Raw genomic sequence first — 25,094 nt, 5'->3', positions numbered from 1 at the left:
AGCTATGTCACCAGACTGGTCAAGTCACAATTTTAAAACAGATAAAATGTGTCTATAATACCTCCCAGTATCCCATTCCATCACCCTCCTCCCCTCAGCCATTGAGCATCCCCTACTTTCAAGCTCCAGTATTGTCCTAAGATACCCCCCCCCAACATTTGACCTTCATACTCTGGATTTTTCCCTTGTTCTTCTGTCCTGTGCCTCATTCCTTCAGTCTTCTTTGTAGGTCATGGCAAATAACAATAATTATTATTATTTTCATTATTAACATGACAACAATTAACATTATAACAATAATAATTAACATTTTCATATTACTTTAAAATTTGCAAAGCATTTTACAAATATGATCTCATTTATCCTCATAACACCCCTGAGAGACTGTTGTGGTTCAGTCATGTCTGACTCTTCGTGACCCATTTGGGGTTTTTCTTGGCAAAGATACTAGAGGGTGCCATTTCCTTTTACAACTCATTTTTCAGATGAGGAAACTGAGGCAAACAGGGTTAAGTGACTTGCCCAGGGTCACACAGCTACTAAGTGTCTGAGGCCAGATTTGAATTCAGGAAGATGAGTCTTCCTGACCCAGGCCTGAGACTCTATTCACTGTACCACCTAGCTGCTCCACTTAAGAGGTAGGTGCTATTATTATCCCCATTTTACAGTTGAGGAAACAGGCTAAGTGACTCCCCAGATTCACAATATAATAAATATCTGAAGCTGGATTTTAAATCAAGTCTTCCTGAATGCAATTTCCTCTCTCTATCTAGTAAACCAGAGGTATCAAGCATGCAGTGCACAGTACTCCCAAATGAGACTGGAACAAGATTAGAATGTAATTGGGAAATAGTTAATACAATAAGTAAAATACAATAAAAACACAAATATTGTTATATTTTAAAAGTAAGTCAATATGTGGCCCACAAGGATCCTTTTGTACAGTTTAGTGGCCCCTATTTGTGTTTGAATCCGATACCACTGTACGTGATCACTTAACTGCCTCTCTCTAGGTAGCAAACTTATATAAAGCATCAGCAGAAACTGGTTTTTGCCTTTCTTTGCATCCTCAGAGTACAGTACCTGGCAAACACTAAGTGTTTAATAAATGCTTTTTGAGTGACTGACTGACTAATGTGCTCATAGTATTAGCACATTAAAAGGTAGCATGGTATAATGGAAATCCACAGAACTTGAAGGAAATCTGGGTTCAAATCCTGAATCTAGGGCCCATAGGCCCTCTGTGACCTTGGGCAAGTCATTCACACTCATGTAAAATGAGGGTGTTGGACTAGGTGATCCCTAAGTCCCTTCTAAATCATGTGACCTAAACTTAAGATGATGTAACAAAAATAAATATGATGAACCTCCCAAGTGTGAATTTTAACAGGGATTATTAAAATTAAATATTATTATTATTTTCAATAAGTATTTTCTTCCCCTTCCCCCTCCCCACATTGAATCAAAAAAAAAAACCAACCTTGTAATAAATATGCATAATAGAGCAAAGGAAATTCCCCTCATTGGCCACATCCAAAAACATATGTCTCATTCTCTACCCTGAGTTCATCCCCTCTCTTTTGGGAGGTAGATAGCATGTTTCATCTTCAGTCTTCTGGAATTGTGGCTTGTCATTGCTTTGATCAGAGTTTTAAAGTCTTTCATAGTAAATAGAGGTTTTTTATACAGTAAGACCTGCCAGGTCACAGGCCCTTTATCCGACTGTTCACCACAGTCCACGTTACAAATCCCTAGGTCACCTACCCTCATCTGTGTTAAAAAAAAAAAAAGGCTCTGTTTCGCGAATCCAGTATCCCAAAACTAACCCTACCATGATGGGTTTAGGAAACACACATACTATCAATGCTTAGTGTCCATTATTAAGGACAAACCAAGAAGCAAGAAGGAAGGTACAGGAGGTGCACTATGGACAGCATCAGATTTGGTCAGGAATCCCTGTTCTTCCCCTCATTAGCTGTGGGCAAACTACTTAGCCTTTTTTTCCTCCACTTATAAAATAACAATAATGAATGAGACTTGTACTAGGAATTTCTCTTAGAGTTGTCTTGAGACCCAAATGAGATCGTGGGTGCAAAGGGCTTTGTAAAGTATAATGCAAATACAAGATGCTATTATTAGAAGGAGTAACATCACATACTGGCTATGGAACAACAAATACAACCTCAATTAAGGTCTCGGCGCCCAAGAAGACCACTGATGAATCAAAATTACAGACTAATCACAGATCTGCATCCAAGGAGTGAGTTTCTGCCCTAGAAATTCTCCACATTGATGGAATTATAGGTTTTATTAATCTGTGTGTGTATAAAATTATCACTATAACAATAACAACAATAATATGATTAACATTTTTTTTAGCATATACTATGTGCTAGGTACTGTGCTAAGCCCTTTACAATTATCTCATTTAATCCTCTCAATAACTCTGCAAGATTATTGGTTGCTGCTATTATTCCCATTTTACAAAGATGGAAACTGAGGCAAAGATTAAGTGACTTGTTCAGGATCACACAGGCAGGAGTTGAACTGAGGCTTTCTTGACTCCAGGCCCAGTGTTCTATCCACTACACCACCCAGTGTTTCTCATGTATCATCTGAGAGAGACAGACAGACATTCTGGACCCATATATCTATTCATAAATGTAACCATATAAAATTAATATTATAAGGAGCTCCAAGTATTTTTCATGTATTTCTCATAAATATATGAAATTATTATAAAGTTCCAGGTATATCTGTAGAGCTAGAGAGTTAGGCAGAAAGAAAAAGAAAGAAATGAAGATAGATAGATAGATAGATAGATAGATAGATAGATAGATAGATAGATAGATAGATAGATATTCTGGACCTATATGTCTATTCACAAATGTAACTGTATAAAGTTAATATTATAAGGAACTCCAGATATTTTTCATGTCTATCTCATGAATGTATAAATTGTTATTATAAAGAGTTCCTGATATTTCTTTGTAGCTAGAGAGCTAGGTAGACAGACAGAAAGATGATAAATGGAGAGAGGGAGAGAGAGATTTTGAACGTGTATATCTATATATGTACATGTACAAAATTAATATTATAAAAAGCTCAAGTGTTTCCCACGTATCATTTCACTCACCTTTCCAGTATCCCCATTTTACAGAAGGGGAAGCTAAAGGCCCCAAAGCTTAAAGTACTCAGTGGTGGTTTGGGAATAGAAACAGGATGTGCTATTTTGTTGTCCATCCAGTATTGAGGCTTGAACTGTAAGTCGAGCTGAACAGAATGTAATTGTTTGTGGCTAACCACAATTTTTAGTGCTTGAAACAAAGACCAAGCAACCACAGTTGATTTCAGTGGTCTCAAGGACACATTGATCCCTTTTGGCTTCTTCAAACCCAATGACCTCCATGCCATTGAAGAGTTGGCCAATTTCCTCCCTGTTTTTCTCAGTTTTTTTTCCTAGTGAATTTCTCAAGGCTACAAAATAAACAGAGCCCTCTGGCAGTTCAAGGGGTTAATCATCACTTCAGTTTTAGCCATACTATGTCATTATTCCTCAATGTCCAGTCAAGATTTGGGGTTTTCCTTTTTTTAATTTCCAAGAACCACTGGCTGGTGACTGGTCACAGAACCTCAAAGCATTGTAAATGTTTATAGGAAACTGTTCCAAGGCAAGGACCGCTTATGCATGACACATATGTGGTGAAATGTAAAATGAGGTCACTGTTTAATAAATCATCCTCTTGCCTGGGAAGTAGAAACATCTCCTTTGGGGAAATCAGAAGCACCATATGAAGTTTAAGAGGTCATATAATCCAGTTTCCAACCTCTCTACAAGCAATTTCTGAGCCATTTCTAGACAGGTTTGCTATTTTTAAAAAATTGTTATTGATCTTCAAGAAGGATATTCTGGAAAATGTAGTATTGGGGTTTTTTAATGTATATTCATGGGCCACATTCTTTCTTCATCTATCTGATCAATTGAAGCTGTGGCATCATTTCCCTGGGCTACTCATTTATGGGATTGACTGTACAATCAGAATTTCATATTAGGACTGTGACACTAGGACCAGAGGACTACCATGTTGTCATTAGGGGGCCACTGGTTTTGCTATCAGAGAACGTGGGTTTGAATCTTAGCTCTGCTAGAACAGGTCACTTACTGTCCCTAAATCTGTGCCCCTAATCTCTAAAATAAGGTTGTGATCTCTGAGATCCACTTTGGCTTTAAGGCCCATAATCCATTAAATATGCCCAGCAATCTCACCAGTACCCTACCTGGAGATCTACAGAAATACTGATAAAGAAGGATCTGGTCAAAAAGGGAACAGCATTCCTGGTTAAACCCCAGACTGTGCACCTTGAGGGTTCCCTACAGGTCCACACCATAGCATTCTTGTGATAACCACACCTACTGGTTTTGTTTCCACCTATTCCAGCCTGACTCCTGCGTCTTGCAAATTTCACCGGCCTTACCATCCCAGGAATGAACAAAACTCTCCTCTAAACTGCATAGGGTCAGGATGGAACAAATATATGTATATACACATATGCATATATTATATATGTGTGAATATACATATGTGTATATATGTATATATCATATACATATATATACACACATATGTTTCTTGCCTCCAAAATCTTGGCCATCTTGAGCTTTGTGCCTTCTGGTGATAGATTGTCTTTCTCCTAATAATTTCCTAGAAAAATTTTGTTTCTTACTCTATTGTGTCTATCAGATTGAAGAATGTTTTTCCCCCTTTCAATGATTTCCATTTATCTTGTACATGGCCTTTTTGCACATATTTCTATGCTGGTTGCCTCTCCCATTAGTTTGTGAGCTCCTTGAGGGCAGAGAGTACTTTTTGCTTCTTTTTTTTAACCCCAGTACTGGCACATTGTGGATGATTAATAAATGTTTATTGACTGACTTTTGCTATTCCCATTTTGCAGATGAAAAAACTGGAGCTGAGAGGTTAAGCAAATTGCCCAGGGTAGCACAGCTGAGGCAGGATTTGAACTTAGGTCTTCCTGATTCCAAGTCCAGCATTCTATTTCTTAGACTCTGATCCTTTCTTTGCATACACAAATGCATGGTAGATGGGAAAGAGCAGGAGGGGGATGGGGAATAGTGAGTCTATTCTTATCTGGAAAATAGAATACATTAAGGGAAATAGTATGAAATAAAGTTGGAAAGGAAAATTGGAGCCAGACCATGGAAGGTTTTGACTATCAGGTAATGGAAAGCCATTGGAAGTTTTTGAGTAGGAAAAGAATATGATTAGATCAATGACTTAAGATGATCACCTTAACATCAGTGTAAAGGCGAATTGTAGAAGGGAGACACTGGAGACAGACACGAACCAGAAGGCTAATCTAGGTGAGAGCCTAACTGAGAGCAGTATCAGTGATAATAACAAAGGAGGGGAAAGATGTGAAAAATATGGTGGAGGTATAAAAGATAAGATATGGCAACTGGTTGGTTAGGGCCTATGTCTTGAGCATAACATCTTAGAACTGAAAAAAGCAAAATGACGGAATTGAAAGAATCCTTGACTTAGAGATAAGAAACCTGGTTTCAAGCCCTGACCCTGACACTTTCTACTTATATGACCCCAAGCATATCATTTCACCTCAGTTTAGCCATCTACAAAATAAGGACAATAATATTTATTCTTGAAAGTGAGCTATTAGAGATGGAAGTGGTCTGGGGGTCCAACTCCCTCACATCAAAGACAAGGAAATTGTCGTCCAGAAATGTGAAGAGACCAAGAGTTAATTGAGTAAGATAGGATGTCAGTCCAGATTTCCTGATATCTAGTCCAGTATATTCTACTACTACTGCTTCTCTTATTCATCTCATATCCTCCATAGTACCTATCCAGCAGGGGATTCACACAGAAAAGATGTGCAATAAATATCTGTTGAAGGAATAGATCTCTGTATCTACAATGCAATTTTTGGGTCAATGCGTGTCAACTACAGGAAAGCAGTTTTGGGTTCAATCTGGGCTCTACTGCACATTTGACTTGGAAGGTGTAACCTGCTAAGAAGCAGTTTGTTCTGATTCTCCCCTGCTTGGACAAAATAAAACCCCTTTCTTGTCCAATTAGGCTTTTTTTCTCTCCTTTGTATCATAGGAACTGATGAAGCCGCCATCATTGAAGTTTTGTCAAGCAGAACAGCAGACCAGAGACAGAAAATAAAGGAGAAATATAAGTCCAAGTACGGCAAGGTAATCTCAAGATGTATGGCATTATATCTACATACACACACACACACACACACACACACACACACACACACACACCCCATATATATATATGGCAGTCACACAAACTCTCACACTCACAGTCTTCTTATTAGATTCATTTCCAAAAAAGCATGGGCTGTTTTATTTAAATTTTTATCTTCCTTAAAACCAAACATAGTATAAGCTTAATGAACATTTGTTATTGTTCTTTGGCATCCATTTGGGCCTTACGTTTTCCTACTCTTCCTTATTCAGAATATTCAAAAATAATGAAACCCTTTTTAATATACCTTTTATTGATTTCTCAAAACTGTTAGATTATTTTAGTAACTTGTTGTTGCTATCATTTTGGACTTGACTGTTCTTAAACTCCTTTAAGGTTTTTTAAAATATTGATTATATTTTTACAAAGCCTGGAATAGAGGCTTTGTTTTTCTTTAGAATCTGGCAAGTTCCATCTGCCAATTTGCAGATGGATCAGTGATTTGCAAGTGGACCAATTTCTGTACATGGAGCTTAATATTTTGGATCTACTCATTCTTCTCTGATGCCAGACTTAGTATTCTTTCCACTATAATGCCTCATAGCTGGCATTTGAGTTGGAATTTTAAGGTAGAATCTGACAGACAAAAAAGAGAGAGGGCTATATAAATATGAACTATTATTATGGTGTGGAATGACGTGGTATCATAAGAAAGTGATACCCTCAAGAGCTATGGAAGTGTTCGAGACTCTTTGCCCCTACACTAAAGGGTCCCAGAGTTTGGTGGGTTTCTTAGTTCTTATATCTACTCTATTACTCTCTGCTTTCTCTTTTACTTATTTTCTCCCTTACTTTTCTCCAGTAGTTACTTCCCATGATGTTCAAAGCCATCTATGATTTGACCCCAACCTGTACCTTCTTTTTTTTTTTCTTTTTGGTTAGGCAATGGGGTTAAGTGACTTGCCCAGGGTCACACAGCTACTAAGCATTATGTGTCAGAGGCCGGATTTGAACTCAGGTCCACCTGAGTCCAGGGCCAGTACTCTCTATTCACTGCGCCACCTAGCTGCCCCTAACCTATACCTTCTTTATCTTTGACTTTCTTATATCCCAACCAAACCAAATGACTCACCTTTACCAGAACAATCCTTGTGCTTTCTTGCCTTGATGTCCTGGCTTCCACTTGTCCCTCTGCTTGGAATATCTTTCCCTCATCAACCCCTAACTTCTGGTGATCAATTCATACTCATCTTCAAGGTCCAGCTTAAACTTTACCTACTTCACAAAGTCTTCCTCCACACACACACTCTCCTCCTAGAGGCCAAGATAATCTCTTGTTTCTTTGAACTCCTGGAGAACTTTGTTTTTATCTCTCATTTCACTTTCATGCTCTTTTTTAAACTTTGTATTAGAGTCATTTAAAGAATAAATGTGGTGGAATGAAAATAGCCTTGGACTTGGTTAGAAGATGTAGGTTTTAATCCTGCCTCTTTTTTAATTAATTGGAAGACCTTGTGAAAATTCACTTAGACTGTCTCCAGAAAGGTATAGTAGTTTGCTGTGGTGGAAAAACACTTGCCTCTGAGTTCAAAGGGCTTGGATTCAAATCCTGCCTCTGATGCTTACTACCTGTATGGCCTTAGGCAAATCACTTAAACTTTTGGGGCCTCGGTCTGTAAAAGGAGGGTATTGGACAATATTGTCCATGCTGGCTTTATATCTATGATCCTATGAAGATCAATAGTTTTCATGCTTGTGATGTATTTCTTTAGGTTTTGCTCCATGTATCCATGGAAGATTGCCTGTAGACCTTGAGGCCACCTGATCTTCTGGTCATTCAATGTTTAAAGTAGAACACTGAAAGAAAAGTGGATGAATATCCCCCTCTTACATTGATCTCGTATGTACTTGTAGGAGCTGGAAAAGGTGCTGAAGAGTGAGCTCAGTGGGAATTTTGAGAAGACAGCCTTAGCCCTTCTGGATCTCCCAAGTGAATACAGTGCCAAAGAGCTACAGAAGGCCATGAAAGGCATTGGGACTGATGAATCTGTGCTGATCGAGATTCTCTGCACCAGAACCAATAAGGTTAGAACCACAGTCACGTGACTTCTCCCAAAGACTCCACTAAGGGGAAGGATGAAGCCACTCTCTCCTGGTAGTATGAAACCCACCTTAAGATACTACTCAGGGCTCTAGAAGAGAGGACTCCCACAATGAAAATGACCCTGAACAAAGTCTGGAAAGAAGTGCCTCAGTGTTAATATACCCCACTTTACATGATAAATGACATAATCACAATAATAGAGAATTTCAAATTTGGAAGGAACTTCAGAGGCAAAGGTATATCAGCAAATGTTTAACAATCAGCTGGGGGGTGCACAAGACATAACTTTCCATTTAATCTGCATGATTAACATTTTCTTAAGTCTAGACATGCAACAAAATAACAAAGCAAGCCCTGATGTTTAGCATTTGCCAATTTCTGAGGTGTAAATGCTAAGTCTGAAAATTTAACAATCAGCTCTGCCAGTCATCCACTGCTGAGGCTACCTAGTCCAATCTATGAGGGAAAAGAATCTGCACTATAACATACTACAAATGGCCATCTAGCCTTTGCTTGAAGACCTCCAAGGAAGGTGAACCCCTAACTCTCTAGGCAGATCATTTCCACTTTGGAACAGTAGGAATGCTAGGAAGGTTTTTCTAGCATCAGACTAAATTGACTCCTTCGGAACTTCTGCCTGTTGCCCTTGATTCTGTCCTCTGGAGCCAAAAAGAATAAATCTGATCTCTCTTCTATATAACAGCCCTTCAAATACCTACGGATAGTGATTATGTCACAGCGACATAATAGCATTGTACCCAGCACACAGCAGAGGCTTAATACATGCTTTTTGATCGAGTAACTGAATTATGTCACACACACCCCAGCCCTATCTTCTCCAAGCTAGACATGCCCTGTTCCTTCAAATGATCCTCATGTGAGGTGGACTTCAGGCCTTTCATCCCAGTTGCCATCTTTGAGACAGTCTCAGGCTTATCAATGTCCTTCTTAAGCCATAGCACTCAGGACTGAACATAGAACTCCAGATGAGGTCTGAAGAAGGCAGAGTATGGTGGTAATGTCACCCCTCTATTCCTAGAAGTTATACCCTTCTAAATGCAGCCCAAGATTGAATTACATTTTTTTTGGCTACCACAATTATACTGTTTGCTTATATTGGGTTTGCAGCCCACTGACATTACTGTCTATCTATGCCTTCTCAACCTGATCCTTATAAAGATAATTTTCTTGTATCCAAGTACAAGACTTTAACATTTAGTACTATGGAATTTCATCTTATTAGATTCATCCTATTGCTCTAGCCTGTCAAGATCCCCTTGTGTCCTAAACCTATCATCCTAAGTATTAGTGATTCTTCAAAGCTTTGTGTCATCAGCACATTGCTAAATATGTCACCTATGTCTTTATCCAAGACATTGATAAAAATGTGAAATAGCATAGGCTCATATATTCCTGGGGAGTCATAAATATGCAAAATCTTTGTAAATTTAGTCATATTTTAATGCACTAGAGAAGGCCATGAAGAGATAATGAAAGAACATATATTTACCCTTGATGGGTTTAAGACATTAGTTCCAGATGAACTACAATCTTACACATTGAAAAAAAACTGGCAGATGTCATTGCTGAGCCTCTGTAAGTGACTTTTGAAAGGGCATGGAAAATGATATAAGTGACACAGGACTGGAAAAAGGCAAATATCCTTTTTTTTTTTAAAGAGAAGATAGTGGAGTGCCAATTTATAGACCAGAAAATTTGATGTTGATTCCTGGTAAAATTCTAAAATACAGTATTATAAAATACTTAGTAAACATCTAGAAAGAGAAGTGATGATCACAAAGAAATAGAATGAATTCTTCAAGAACAGGTCATGCCACATTACTCTTCTTTCTATCGACAGGATTATTATATTGGTAAATCAAGAGAATTCTACAGACATAGTACACTTAGCTTTCAGCTCAGCATTTGACAATGTTTCTTTTGCTATGCTTATAGACAAATAGAGAGATATAGGCCAGACAATAAAGTCAAGTGGATTTGGAATTAGTTGGATGGACAGATCCAAAGAGTAGTCATAAAAGAGTCAATATCTAAGAAGAGAAATAGGGAAAGGGATTTAGGGATCTGTCCTTGGTCCTGTAGTGTTCAAAATTTTTAGCAATTACTTGTATGAAAGAATAAAAAACATGGTGTTTTTTTTTAAATTTGTAGATGGCACAATGCTTTGAGAGGTAGTAAATACATTGGATGAGAGGTTCTGGACCCAAACAGACCTCAGCTATCTAGGATGACAAACCAAACAAAATATGAAAATTAATAGGGATAAATGCAAAGATCTACATTAGGTTTTTTTTTTCACATTGACCTCATACTGAATACAGGGACTGTGGCCAGACAAAGTTCATACAAAAATATTTAGTGGTTTTAGCAGAATTCAAGCTCAGTAGGATTTAATGGTATGGCACAGCCACCTAAAAAGCTGTCACGGGCCACACTGAACCATGATGTCCAGAATGAGTGTTCATAATAGCTGTCATAATCTCTTTGAATGATTAGCCTCCAAAAACAGGATTGACTTACTCTGCTTGGATCTAGCGGACAGGGCTAGGAACAATGAGCAGAAGTTACAAAGAGGAAAATTTAGGCTTGATCTCAGGAAAAGCTCCCTAACAATGACAGCCATCCATAAGTTAATGGCCTGCCTCTGAAGGCAGTTAGATCACCCTAACTGGAGATCTTCAAGGGAAGGCTGAAGGACCACTTGTTACAGAGGAGATTCCCATTCAGTAAGAGTTGCATTTAGTGACCTCTAAGATCCCTTACCACTTTGAGATTCTGCAGAGCAAAGCAAAAAAGCCAGAAACTTCTCTTTACAGGAAATTTTTGGTGGGTCCTCATCACTTAACTATTCTGGAATGTAAATCTCTATGTTCAAATACTTCAGGTTTACTTGAAGTAACAGTGACAGCTAGGCTAGGTGACCATTGTTGTGGGGGGAAGGAACAGGGATTCATACATGGAAGAAGGAATTGAACAAATGGAATCTGGTATTGCTTCCAACTCTTAAGATTCTGTGGTTGTACATAATCTTTCAATTTGAAAACCTAAGTGCTTCATTTGGCAGTTTCTTTTCATTAATGAGGCATTGGTATCGTAGAAATAACACTGGACTTGTAGTCAGAAGACATAAATAGATTAAGAGATGGAAGGGAACCTAACAGGCCAGCTCCCTCATTTTACAGATGAGGAAACTGAGGCCCAGAGACAGGTGACTTGCCTAAGGTCATGTGGGTGACTCAAACATGAGTTTGAGTCTTGACCCTATAATTTATCAGGGGTATGATCATAGGTAAGTCTCTTGGAATCTCAGTTTCTTCATCTATAGTACAAGGCTAATAATATGTATACTCTCCCTAGCTGACTCAGTTGTTGTGAGGAAAGAGCAAGTATGTTATTACTACACAAATCTTTTCTTCTGCTTCTGAATGCTCCAGCAAGACAAGACCCAGAGCTTTTTATTCCTTCCCCTCACCCCTCACAAAAGGAAGGTAAATAGCCTGATGGGGCAGAGGTCCCTACTACAGAGGATTTATGTGAGAAGACACTCCCTCTGGTGGCTGGCAGCCTGCACTTCTCTGGAGATTATTGCATCAATCAATGAAGTCCCCTGAATCCTTGGGCTAATTCCATTATTGTCCCACCTTAAATGAAATAGAATATAAGGGTACATTTTAGTATCTCTTGTCTTAATTTTTTCTCCTGCAGCAAATATATACTTATACGTACTTATGTACTTATAAGATAGCACATGCTGTCTGACAATAACAGTCTTGTAGAACAGATGAGAGATAACAAAAGCATCCTTAAGTGTTGTACTGGTATCCCCAAGATAGTAACACTAGGCAAGTTGTTTGACTTCTCAGGCTCCCAGACAACACAATATAAGTTGCAAAGCAGGTGTCAGCTTTCATTGATAGAGAGAATGTTTTCACCACAAGTTTCCCATGCCAATAAAATCACAAGCCTGGTTAAAAAAATAAACAAAAGAAGGAAGGAAGGGAGGAAAAGAGAGAGAGGAAAGAAGGAAGGGAGGGAAGAAGGAAGGAAGGAAGGAAGAGAGGAAGGAAGGAAGAGAGGAAGGAAGGAAGAGAAAAAGGAAGGAAGTCTTCCAATATGTTAGGTAGTTACTTTATAGACAATTTTACAGAAGAATATATAAGAATACAGAAGAATGTATAAGAATTTTAAGCAACGAGCAGATGAAGAGGGGTCTTGATCTGTGGTGGCATCTGAGGGGCATGCCCAAACAGATGAAATCACAGGTCTATCAAAATATTAAAAATGAGATAAGATATAGCAGGAAGAGCCCTGTTCTTGGAATCAAACCATCCTATTCTTTTTACCAGCTGACACATTAAAGCTGTGTGAGCATAATCAGGTCATAGAATCTTGATTTAGCACTAGAAGGAAACTTTAGAAATCAGCTAGCCTAGCCTTCTCATTTTATAGAAGGGGAAACTGAGGCTGATAGTGATTATATTACTTGTGCAACATCATGCACGTGGTAAGGAACAGAGCCCAGCTTCGGACTCCTGTCCTCTGCTTTCAGCTGCTGTGCCCTTTCAACTACAACAACCTCAGTTTCTTCAGTTGCAAAACAGGGGTAATAATCCTTGTGCTACCTACCTCGCAAGGTTGTAGTGAGGGAGGTGCTTTCCAAACCCTGAAGTACCATAAAGATGAGAGATATTATTACTATTATTATCATTAATTATAAAATGGTCATGAGAGATACATGGCTATGGAAGCACTTGCCCAAGATGTGTGAACATAAATAAGGTTTCACCAAACATCCATATTCCATAGCTGCAAACACTTTCCCAACTTAAAAGGTAAACTTTTATTTCTAATCTTTCTTTTCATTTTTCGTTTGGAGGCAATCAGTGACTTTGCCCAGGCTCATATAGCTAGCTAGTAAGTAACTGAGGCTGGATTTGAACTTCAGGCTCTCCTGATGCCAGGACCAGTGCTCTATCCCCTGTACCACCTAGATGTCCCTGTTTCATCTTTCAAGATTTTGTTGATGCCTTATTCTTCACACCATAGTTATTTCCTGACAACCAGTACTTCTTTTCTTCCACAAAATGATCATTTTGGGCAGAGTGTGACTCAAAGCCCAGTGTAGCACAGATATCTATCCAAAAGTCCACACAGATTTTCTTATGTCTTTTTCAGGTTTGCAGGAGTTACAGGCATCTGGCAGCCAGGAGGAATAGAAATCAAAGAGATAATGCCAGGGCTGATTATTAATTGATGACTAATAATTAAGTCATTAATATTCGGGATAGGAACTAGGTCTATGATTCCAGTAATATAAAGAACTCCCCTGGAGGGGAAAATGGCGTCTATAAATACAAGTCGGCACCATATCTGCAATTTATAAGCTTAGAGAGTTGCCTAGGGTAGTGTCAAACACTCCAAACCAGATTAAAATGTAATTGGGAAATGCTTAACAAAATAAAACAAAAATGCAGCAAAGCACAGATAACATTAGTTTGTGATTTTCTGAGTCATCCTACTGCCTGCAGGGACCTGATTCCATTTGAATTTGAAGACCCTGGCCTAGAGCACTTATGCTATTTATCCAATCATCAGACAGCCTGTATGTTTCAGAGGCATGGCTTGAACCCAAATCTTATTGGCTCCTAGGTTGATTCTCTGTCCACCAGAAGTCTCATTTGGCCATAGTCCTTTCGATATATTTTAGGTCTGGACCAGTTTATTTCAGGTTCTAAGCCTATGGCTGTTCCCACACTTTTAGCCGATTAAATCTGATGAGAGCAAAGTGACTAGGGGCAGAGTCATGCTTGGGGTTCTGAAAGTCTGGGAAGTCAGGGAGGAAAAGGTGAAGGACAATGAGGAGGGGGTAACTGAAGAGGGAAGAGGAGGAGAAGGAAGATGAGAGGGCAGAACAAACATCACAAATATAACAGAATATAATCAACAAATAAAATTTGTAAGCAAGTAAATCTCCCACTCCTTCCCCTCACCAAGACAAAGCAACCAACCCCACTGGCCGATGGTTTTGCACACTAAACCACAACCTCTCTCTGCCTTCTTCCTGCACAGCTGTCCTTGGTGTCAATTCAATCAGATTTTACCTGCATAAACATGTTGGGGGTGAAGTAAAACCTTGCCTCCTACGTCATTTGCAAAATGATTTGCTCAGAGATCTGTACCCTGATAGACAGTATAGTACAGTAACAACAGCAACAACAACGATTCTGGATTTGGAGTCAAAGGACTCTAATTGAAATGCCAGCTGTTACTTAAAAATAATAATTAGAAGATAGCTGATAGTTACATAACATTTTAAGGTTTAAAAAGTGCTTTACATATGAAGTTTCATTCGATGATCTACTTATGACCTGTTTGACTTTGGGCAAGACACTTAACTCTTCTGGACCTCAATTTTCTCATCTACAAAGTGAGGGGATTGGATAGGTCCATTCAAACTACAAAAGTATGAACTTCTGGTAGTTAAATCTGCATCAAGCAGCCTGGAAAGGGGGGGCATGTCTCTTTTCTCTGTGCATCTATCCCCCTTTAGAGTCCATTGCACACTGACCTGATGTTGGTATGTTTATTTTTATTCCCTCTCTCTAGGAAATCAAAGCCATAAAAGAGGCATACCAAAGGTGTAAGTGACATTTTCTTTCAATCCCACCTAGTTTGGAGAAGGTATGGTCCTTTCACAGTCTACTTGGGAGAGTAAACCTGGTCCCTTTTTTTCTTTTCTAATAGTATTTAACAAGAGCCTTGAATCTGATATCAAAGGTGACACAAGGGGAAACTTTGAAAAGATTCTCATGTCCTTGCTACAGGTAAGAGAACAGGGGCTTTGCTCTCTTGTTTTATATTGGGTCTACTTTAGGCAGCTAGGTGGCCCAGTGGATAGAGCCCTAGGTCTGGAGTCAGAAAGAGCTGAGTTCAAATCTGGCCTCAGACACTTAATAGCTATTTGAAGTCACTTAACTTCTGTTTGCCTTAATCCACTGGAGAGAGCAATGGCAAACCACATCAGTATCTTTGCCAGGAAAACCTCATAGACAATATTGACGTGCTATGGTCCAGGGGGTCACAAAGAGTCAGACACAACTGAACAGCAACTATCTCTAGGCACCAAGGTTCTATGGTGAAAATTGCAAGACAAGGAGAGAAGTGTTTGGGTGACAACAAATTTTTAAAAAGATTCAGCTAGTTAATTCCTTGGGTAAAACTAGTGTTTTTTAAGACTGGGGTTTCAAATATTGAGTATGTCAATATACATGACAATTGAATAGTAAGTCTTAAGCCTAAGGCTCAGAAAGGTTAAATGATTTGCCCATGATCATAAGGTTATTAAATGTCAGAGATGGAAATGATGGGCCAATCACAAGGGAGGGATAACAGGTGGACATCTGGCTGTCCACACAATGTCAAGAGACTGTACAGATGACCCCCAGCATGTTAGGTGGGCTCCCTTTGGTAAATTTATGGAAGGACATGGGGGAGAATTGGACAGGATGAGCAGGCATGGATGGGTTATATACTGCATCTTTGGAGGAGTAGTCACATTGAGGAGATGACAGATCTGTTGGACTATTGAGATTTAGAGAAAATAATTGGTGGCCCCAGAATTTACCATCTCTAATTCCAGATAAAAACCTCCACTTGGTGGCCTCCTTGAAGCACTTGAAGGGAAAACATTCTGGGGAATGGAGTTATAAGAGGCATTCAGCACTGGCAAGGCTAAATAGCCAAGCAGGGTAGAGGGCAGCTAAAAGGCAGGGGATGGGGAAACCAAAGCCAGGAGAAACTCAGAGAAGGTGCCAGGAGGTGACAGGATTGAGGGGATAAGAAAGTTATATGAGACTGAACTTTCTTAACCAGGATTTAACCAAGGGAAGGAACCAGATTCACCTATTGACTGGTCCCATAAAAACTGAAGCAAAGAACCTCTGACAACAAAAGCCAGCCATTCAATGTCTAACACAGGGCATTCAGAATGTGCACTATGGGAACACACAGTCCTCTTCACTGGACCTCCAACCAAATAGACAATCCACTGATTCACATCACATCTGATTCACCCGTCTTTGCAAGCTTTATGTATCCCCATTGTTTTATGATTGAACCCCATCCCCCTCCCACCCAAGTTCCCATCCTTTTGTGGTGACAGACTGGCAGAAGAGAACAAGAAAGAAAAGACACAAGCTGATGCAAGGAGAGTTCAGGTCAGTCCTTTCAGAAGGCCTTCCTTCCTCTCTGTGCCCTCTGACTGGAGACATTTTAAAGAGAGGTTGACATTCTTCAGGAAAAAATTTCTGGCAAGAGGTTGAACAAATTAGTCTCCTCAGGTCCCTTCCAGCCCTGGAATCAATGACAAGTTAAGAAACTAGTCCTGAGTTCACACACACACACACACACACACACACACACACACACACACACACACACACACTTTCACATACCAATTCTACTTAATGGTTCAACTGACATCACTGTTATCACAGTGCCCAATAGATGGCAGCAAAGAGCAATAGTTGTGGGTTTTCCCACAGGAATGTAAACTTCAAAGTTAGAAGGGGCCTTGGGTCAAACTTCCCACCAGATCAGAGAGAAACCCCCAGTCCTCTTACTTTTCCTCTGATGTCCCAGGGTCACCTAGCAACTGTAATTGACAATGTTTCTCTTCTTGTAGGCTGACCGAGATGAAGGAGACAATGTTGATGAAGATCTAGCTGGTCAAGATGCAAAAGATCTCTATGATGTAAGTGTGAAGACTTTTTTTTTCTTTTTTGGTTTACCACTTAACATTATTCTCACTGTATGGGAGAGGTGGTTTTAATTACTCAGGAAGTAATTACACTATCTGAGAAATGAAAATGTGCTCTTATCTTTAAATTAAAATATGCTCATTTATATATAGGCCTTTCATTCTAATACAATAAATACAATACATGATATAATAAACGATAATTGTCTTCCATTTATATTCACCTCTGTTAGAAGCTTAAAGTGCACAAATGAGACGTCTCTAGTCTGTGCATATAATTTCTTTTAAGTGATATTTGGTGTTTAAAAAAACAGCACTTTTAGGCTTCTTAAAGAGAGTTTTTAATAAAATGTCAGTCTTTGAACTTTGAAGGCCGGGGAAGGTCGTTGGGGCACAGATGAACTGGCTTTCAATGAGGTCCTGGCAAAGAGGAACTACAAGCAATTGAGGGCCACCTTCCAAGCCTATCAAATTGTAAGTGACTTGGTGAAATAACAATTACTTTACCACTAATCGTGATTGAGAATAAGACAAAACCAGAGAGCTAGGAACTGGGGAGTTTTGCTTCCTTAACACTTTACAATACTATCCTTGGGGCCTTGGGGCATAGGCTAACATAATTGCAAAGGAGTAGAAGAACCTCTGAATCTGGAGTTGAGACCTGGGTTTGAGGCGTAGCATGTGTGACCCTGGCCAAGTCACTTCACATACTGAGGCTCAGATTCCTCATCTATAAAATGAGGATAATGAGGCTCTTCTTGCCTACCCTACAGGGTTGTTGTGAAGGAGGCATTGTAAAGCATATGGAAAAGTGAGCTATCAGTATTATGATGATCTCAACTTAAAATGGAATAGAATGACACAAGAGGTGTACCCCCCTAGTACCCCAGAGAACTATCCCTGAAAGGTTGTCATTTAATGAAATTGTCATAAATCTAACATTTTATATGCATAGGGGGACCTGCCTAGCTTAAGCTATTCCATGGTGCATCCATTTTAAAGGGCTGGCTTTGGAGCTGAGAAGACTTGAGTTTAAATCCTGCCTCAGGCACTTACTGGAAGTGTGACCATAGGCAAGTTCCTAGCTTCCCTGTGCCCTCAGGGAACTCTCAAAGACTATCACTTATCTTCATTAGCAGAATGTTCTCACATTGAAAGTAGCCTCTACTTAAGTTAGAATCTAAGAACTTTAGAACTAGACAAAATCTTAGAGGTGATCTAGTCCATCAGACTCATTTCACAAACAGGGAAACTGAGACTCAGTGGAATTTAGTGACTGGTCCAGGGTTACAACAACTATGAGTTAAGCTAGGTTTGGAATCAGAAAATTTAGGGCTGGAAGGAACCTTTAAAAGGATTTAGTCCAGCTACTTCATTTTCCAAATGAAAAAAACTGAGGTCTAAAAGGAAAAGTCACTTTCTGAATGTGATGCTGGCAGATCCTCCAGGCAGAGTTAGAATTAGGTCCCTGGTCTCCAGACTCCTGGACCATTGACTGCTCTTTCCACACCCCCCATTGCCACTTTTGCCCATCTGGATTTTCATGTATTATATCATAGGATACTAGAATCACAAACATAGAGCTAGAAGAAACCTTGGAGATCATTCAGTCCAAGCCTCTCATTTTATTGACGAGGAGCTACAGCCCACAAAGGGGAAATGACTTGACCAAGGTCAAACAAGGAGCAAGCCACAGAGCTGGAATATTAACCCAGGCTCTCTGACTCTAAATCCAGTGCTCCTTCCATCCCACAACGGATTTGTTTTCACATCATGCTTTTAACTTTTTAAAGTCCCTTCACTTCTATTATCTCCTTTTATCCTTTTAACAACTCTGGGAGGTAGATGGGAAAGGTATTATTGTCCTCATTTGATAGATTAGGAAACTATTCTTAAAATTGAGACCATCTGTAACTTATCAGGACCACACAGCAAGTAAGTGTCAGAAAGTGGATGAAAACTTCGAGATTCTCCAGCCTGAGCTCTCTCCTTGGCTCTTGCTAGCGCTTTCATAATAACAGGCAATCTGGATGGGAAAGAAGGAAGGAAGGAAGGAGGGAAGGAAGGAAGGATGGAAGGAAGGAAGGAGGGAAGGAAGGAAGGAGGGAAGGAAGGAAGGAAGGAAGGAAGGAAGGAAGGAAGGAAGGAAGGAAGGAAGGAAGGAAGGAGGAAAAAATCAATGTTTATTGTTTGTTAATTCATTTGTTCTACTATGTTTAAATGCTAAGGGTTTTAGATAAGCTTTTACTCCTTATTTGGTTTATTTATTTGATTATTTGCTTTGTTCATGATTATTAAATTTATAACAAATTTTTTTTTAAATCATGCTTTGGCCACTACAATTAAAACAATATAGTGATTCCTTTATGAATCATCTTTACAATATCACATATTCTTAGATCAAAAAATCCTTCAACTAGGTTGTGTGTTCATCTTTATTATTTTTTTAAAGTATCAGTGTAGGTGCCCCTTACTCTGTAAACCTTACAATGACCTTTGGCCCTAAATGTTATAATCCTGATCTGACATCTTGCTTTTGTCACTTACTGCATATATCCTGCTGTATGAATCATACCAATGTAGGGCAATGTAGTAGAAAGAGGACTGGGTTTGGGGTCCGAAGACATGTGTGCAAAATGCCACCCTCAGTAGCTTCATATCAATGGGCAAGTCATTTAATGTCTCTGAGCCTCAGTTTTCTCACCTGTAAAAAATGAAGGTGGCATTAATGCCTGAAACCTTCTTGATTTTTCTGCAGCATTTGACACTGTTGACCAGTCTGTCCTCCTATAAATTTTCTATGGGTTTTCCTGACACTGGCCCACCACCCCCAGTTCTATTATTTTGGCTCCTCCTTTGGTCTACTTTGCTGGGTTATCTCCCATATCCCATCTATAATTGCAAACATCACCCAAGGCTCTATTCTGAGTCCTATCCCCTTCTGTCTCTATACTTTCTCTTAGCTATCTCATAGGCTCACATGGGTTACACTAGCATATTAGCAACCACTTCATGTAGATCTCCTGCGCCATATCACTAACTGCCTAGTGATCATTTCAAAGTGATGTCCCATGCGCTTTTCAAACTTACCACGGCCAACAGAAAGCTCGTTTTCTCCCCCCAAGCCCACCCCTTCTTTAAACATCCCTGTTTCTGTCAAGGGCACCACCTCCCTCCTGTCACCCAAGTTCACAACCACAGTATCATCCTGGACTCTCCTCAATCCTCCTCCCTTCTTATATTCATTCGACCGAACCTTATCAATTCCACCTCCACAACCTCTCTTTACCTCCTTCTCTCTGCCTACACAGTCATCACCTCAGTTCAGCCTCTCCTCACCTCTAGCCTAAACTATTGTAATGGCTTCCTAATGGGTTTCCCATCCTCAAGTTCATCCCCACTCCAAGATATCCTCCACCTTCTGCAGAAGGGATATTTAAAAAGAATACAGGTCAGGGCAGTTAGGTGGTACAGTGGATAGATCTCCAGCCTTGGAGTCAGAAGGACTTGAGTTCAAATCTGGCCTCAAACACTTAACACTTACTAGCTGTGTGACCCTGGGCAAGTCACTTAACCCCAATTGCCTCACAAGGAAAAAAAAAGAATACAGGTCTTAAGGAAAGTCACTCCCCCAATTCTGTAGTTCCCTATTGCTCCTAGCAACAACGCAACTCTTCTTTTTGGCATTTTGTCTGTCACAAGCCAGTTCTAGTCCAGCTCTTCAGGCTTATTACATATTACTCACTAGCCAAACTGGCCTCCTTGCCATTTCTCACAGATGACAGGCCATCTCCAATCACAACAAATTAAGCATTTGTTAAAGATCTGCTATGTGCCCGGCACTGTGGTAGGCACCGGGGATATAAAGACAACCCCTGCCCTCAAGGAGCTTACATTCTAGAAGGGGAGATCCAAACACCAAGCAGATACAAAGGAACCTTGGAGGGGAAGGCTTTAGCAGCTCTAGGGACTAGGAAAGGCCTCATGCAGAAGATAGCACTTGAGCTAGGTCATAAAGAGAGCCAGGAACTCAGAGAGGCAGAGGTGAGGAGAGGGAGGGGCCCCACCAGCCAAGAGAAAGGCATGGAGGTGAAAGATGGAGCTTCTCTCTTCTCTGTCTTTGCACATGCTGGCCCCTGTCCCTAGGATGCTCTCTCTCCTTACTCCCTCTTCTTAGATCTCTTAAAAACTTCCTTCATAGGGCAGCTGTGTGGCACAGTGGATAGAGCACTGGCCCTGAAGTCAGGAGGACCTGAGTTCAAATGTGGCTTCAGACCAAACACTTGACACTTACTAGCTATGTGACCCTGAGCAAGTCACTTAACCCCAATTGCCTAGAAAAAATAAACAAAAACCTTCCTTCAAAGCTCACTTCAAGTGCTGCTCTACCTGAGGCCTTTCCATGCCTCTTCCCTAAAGTTGTTGTTGTTGTTCAGTCATGTCTGACTCTTCGTGACCCCATTGGGGGTTTTCTTGGCAAAGATACTAGAGTGGTTTACCATTTCCTTCTCCAGTTCATTTTCTGATGAGGAAACTGAGGCAGATAGAGTTAAGTGACTTGCCTAGGGTCACACAGCTAGTAGGTGTTTGAGGCCAAATTCAAACTCAGGTCTTCCTGACTCTAGGCCCAGCACTCTTTTGCATATATTTTAACTGACTTATCTGTGTATGTGTTGTTTCCATTGGTAAAATGCAAGCTCATTGAAGGTAGAACAGTTTCATTTTTGTCTTTGTATTCCCAGCACAATGCTTGGCATTTGTGCTTAATAAATGATTGTTGATGATAGACAATAGACAGGCAGACAGACAGATAGATTAATAAAAGAGAGAAATGGACTCATTCACAGAATGGTCTTTTATAAACCTTAAAGAGCTACAGAACTATGAATTTGTCTTCTCCTCAATGCTTTTAAATCATATATTCTGGGGTGCATAAGTCAACCTTGAGAGGCAGAATGGTGTCATGGAGAGCAGCCTGCCTTGGAGTTAGGAAAAAATTACAGGTCTGGGTCAAAAAAGAAAAATGAGCCTCATGGTTAAAATATTTCCCCCCAGCTGGGGTCAGTAATTTAATTTAAGGGATTTTTACAGAGTGGTTTTCTGCATGGGTGGGAAACCCCAATTAGCCAGGTTTAAAAAGAAAATAAAAGTCTACTAGCAATCTATGTTTTGGCAAAGAGCATCCATTACTCGAATAGCAGAAATGAGACAGAGTATGAAATGTATCAAACTAGTTGCTGAGACACAGGCACCTAGGAAGTCAGTTCGGGCACGTGGACCAGGAGTGTTGGGCCCACCTCACAGCCCTCCAGAGCTGGAGAAGGGCTGGAGGAGCTCTTGACAAGGATCTTTGGTGGATTGGGGGCGGGTTCTGGGGAGAGAGTATCTCCCATAATCACCTTCTAACTAGGTCTCCAATACCACACAACTGGGGTCACTTGGGGAGAGAGGAGAAAGGGAATAAGTATTTATATAGCTCCTACTAGGTACCAGGCACCATGCTAAGTGCTTTTCACAAATAGTATCTCATTCAATTCTCACAGCAACCTAGGAGGTAGATGCTATTATTAGCCCCATTTTTACAGTTGAGGAAACTGAGGCAAATAGAAGGTAAGTGACTTACTCAGGGTCACCCAGCTAATAAGTATCTGAGACTAGCCTTGAACTTCCTGACTCCCAGCCCAGCGCTCTACCCATTGGGCTGACACTCTTATTATGACTAACAACTTAATTATGTGGTCTCAGGACCTCATGTAACTTCATTTTTATTTTTTAGAAGGGGTTCTGAACTTGGCATTTCATTGATGTGGAGAACTCCCAGTGTGAAAACTGCCTCCACAAATATGCAACTCCATCTGCAATTTAGAGGCTGAGAGACTCAGCTGGGGCAAGGAGATAAGGTGCTTTGCTCATGGTCACAGAACTAGCATGTGTCAGAGAGGAAACTTGAACCCAGTTCTTGGGATCATAGATTTAAAGCAAGAAGGTAGCTTAGAGAGAACTGGTGGCTCAGTGGAAAGAACATTGGTTCTAGAATCAGGAAGATCTGAAATCAAATCCAGCATCAGACACTTACTAGTTATATGAGCCTGGGCAAGTCACTTGAAGCCTGCCTCAGTTTCCTCAACTGTAAAATTGGAATAATAATAGTACTTACCTTAGCATAGTGCCTGGCATATAGTGGGCACTGTATAAATGCTTATTCCCTTCCACTCCCTTAACGGTCATGAAGTCCCACAATCTCATTTTACAGATGAAGAAATTAAGGAAGTAACGAGTTAAGTGATTTGCCCAAGGTTACACAGCTAGTTAAATCTCTGAGTTTGACTTAGAATTTAAGTCTTCCTGCTCAAAGGCCAGGCCTCCACGCACTGTGCACTGTGCCCCTCTCCCCTCATCGTCATCATTGTTTCCTGTAGGGTATTTTATATTTGTGTATGAATGTTCAAAACATACTACATAAAGTCCACTGGTGTTTATCCTAAGACCCCAATTATTTATAGAGCCTGGTACAGTTCTTCATCAAATTCAGCATTATATACTTTCTTCCTAAGGAATGGCTTTCAATATTTCTGATTTCCAAATATGTTCCCCCAAATGCAGAATGAAACTTGCCTTTCCCTTTATTTGCCTGCCCTGAGGTTGGCCCAGGCAGTATTTGTGTTAAGCTAATCACAATTTACACTAGACTTCAGAGTCTATAAATATTTGAATAGAGGCCTAATGTGTAATGTGGTGCTGCAGGGAGATACACTGGCCAATGATGACTGTAGAATGGTTTGGACGTTCACCAGACTTGAGAAAGAGAGGCAGCCTTGGCTCTGTGGATGAAAGGCTGCCCCTGAAATGAACAAGGTCTGGTTTCAAATTTTGCTTTGGAGGCATGATGGCTGTGTGACCCTGAGCAAGTAATGTAACCTCTCTGTGCCCCTAGGATTCTCTAAGACCCCACATTGTGGGTCTCCATCAGTGAATGACATTTCTATGTTGAAATTCTACCCACAGAGGAAATACCAAATCTGAATGGGGAAAAACAATGAGAAAAGGGGTCGTGTTAACTGTGATCTCTTTTCTCAGTGATCTGTCTTAACCCTACCCCACCCTCAACCCATTCCTGGAGAAGAAAGATTATTTTGTAGACCTTAGAGTACTCACGTTTACTTCAGCTTGCTGGCTACTGGCCCACATCTATAGAGCTCTTTAAGGTTTGCAAAATGCTTGATCTACCCTATCTGCTGTGAGCCTCACCCACCCTAGGAGATGGGTACTTGGAGAGCTTCTCTTGAGTTCTGCTCATTTTGCAATTGAGGAGACTGAGGCAAGATTAAGTGCAAGAACATATTAGTAAAGTTTTTAACCATCGTCAGAAAAATGTGTGTGAGATGCACTTTTAAGTTTAACTCATGTTCTTTATACTTTCTTAAGTCTCAATCACCAGCAAATAATCAAATATTGGATATTTAAAGATAATGATCCTGCTGTTACTGAATCTTCTTTTGTTCTCACATCACAGTTATCTGGATACATCCATTAACATTCACTCCCCTTATTCTCCTAGAATAGAGCCCCTCTCTTGTAACAACAACAAAAAAAAACAGTTCAGCAAAAACAACCAATAGATGACTGAGTCTGACAATGCATACAACATTCTGTCATAAGAGTCCCCCACCTCTCTGATGATAAATATTTCATTACCTCTTCTCCAGGATCATTGTTTTTCTGCCAGTTGCTCAGACATCAGCTGCCTTTCAGATATCTTTTCATTTACATTGTTGTAGTTATTTTGTATGCTGTTCTTTTGGCTCTGCTGATTTTACTCTGCATCAGTTCATACAAGCCTTCTGAAGTTTCTCCGAATTCTTCATATCTGTCATTTCTCACTGCACACACCATGGTTTCTTTAGCCATTCCTCCAGTTCCTTGATCCCAAAAAAGGTACTGCTATAAATGTTTTGGTACATATTGCAGCCTT

General features: G+C 40.0%; 1 protein-coding gene across 1 annotated transcript in view; it reads left to right on the top strand.

The window, feature by feature from the left end:
- Positions 1-25,094, top strand: part of ANXA13 (annexin A13) — an 88,263-nt gene that overhangs the window by 51,170 nt on the left and 11,999 nt on the right. The window contains exons 4-9 of the mRNA XM_020965006.2: positions 6,144-6,238; positions 8,154-8,324; positions 14,971-15,004; positions 15,109-15,188; positions 17,048-17,116; positions 17,495-17,596. Coding sequence (XP_020820665.1) covers positions 6,144-6,238; positions 8,154-8,324; positions 14,971-15,004; positions 15,109-15,188; positions 17,048-17,116; positions 17,495-17,596 — 551 coding nt within the window. The remainder of the gene's footprint in view (positions 1-6,143; positions 6,239-8,153; positions 8,325-14,970; positions 15,005-15,108; positions 15,189-17,047; positions 17,117-17,494; positions 17,597-25,094) is intronic.

Source organism: Phascolarctos cinereus, unplaced genomic scaffold (assembly GCF_003287225.1).
Source record: "Phascolarctos cinereus isolate Bilbo 61053 unplaced genomic scaffold, phaCin_HiC Scaffold_4;HRSCAF=312, whole genome shotgun sequence".
NCBI classification, from domain to species: Eukaryota; Metazoa; Chordata; class Mammalia; order Diprotodontia; family Phascolarctidae; genus Phascolarctos; species Phascolarctos cinereus.
Note: the sequence above shows the minus strand (reverse complement) of the source record. Positions and strands in the feature narration are given on the sequence as shown.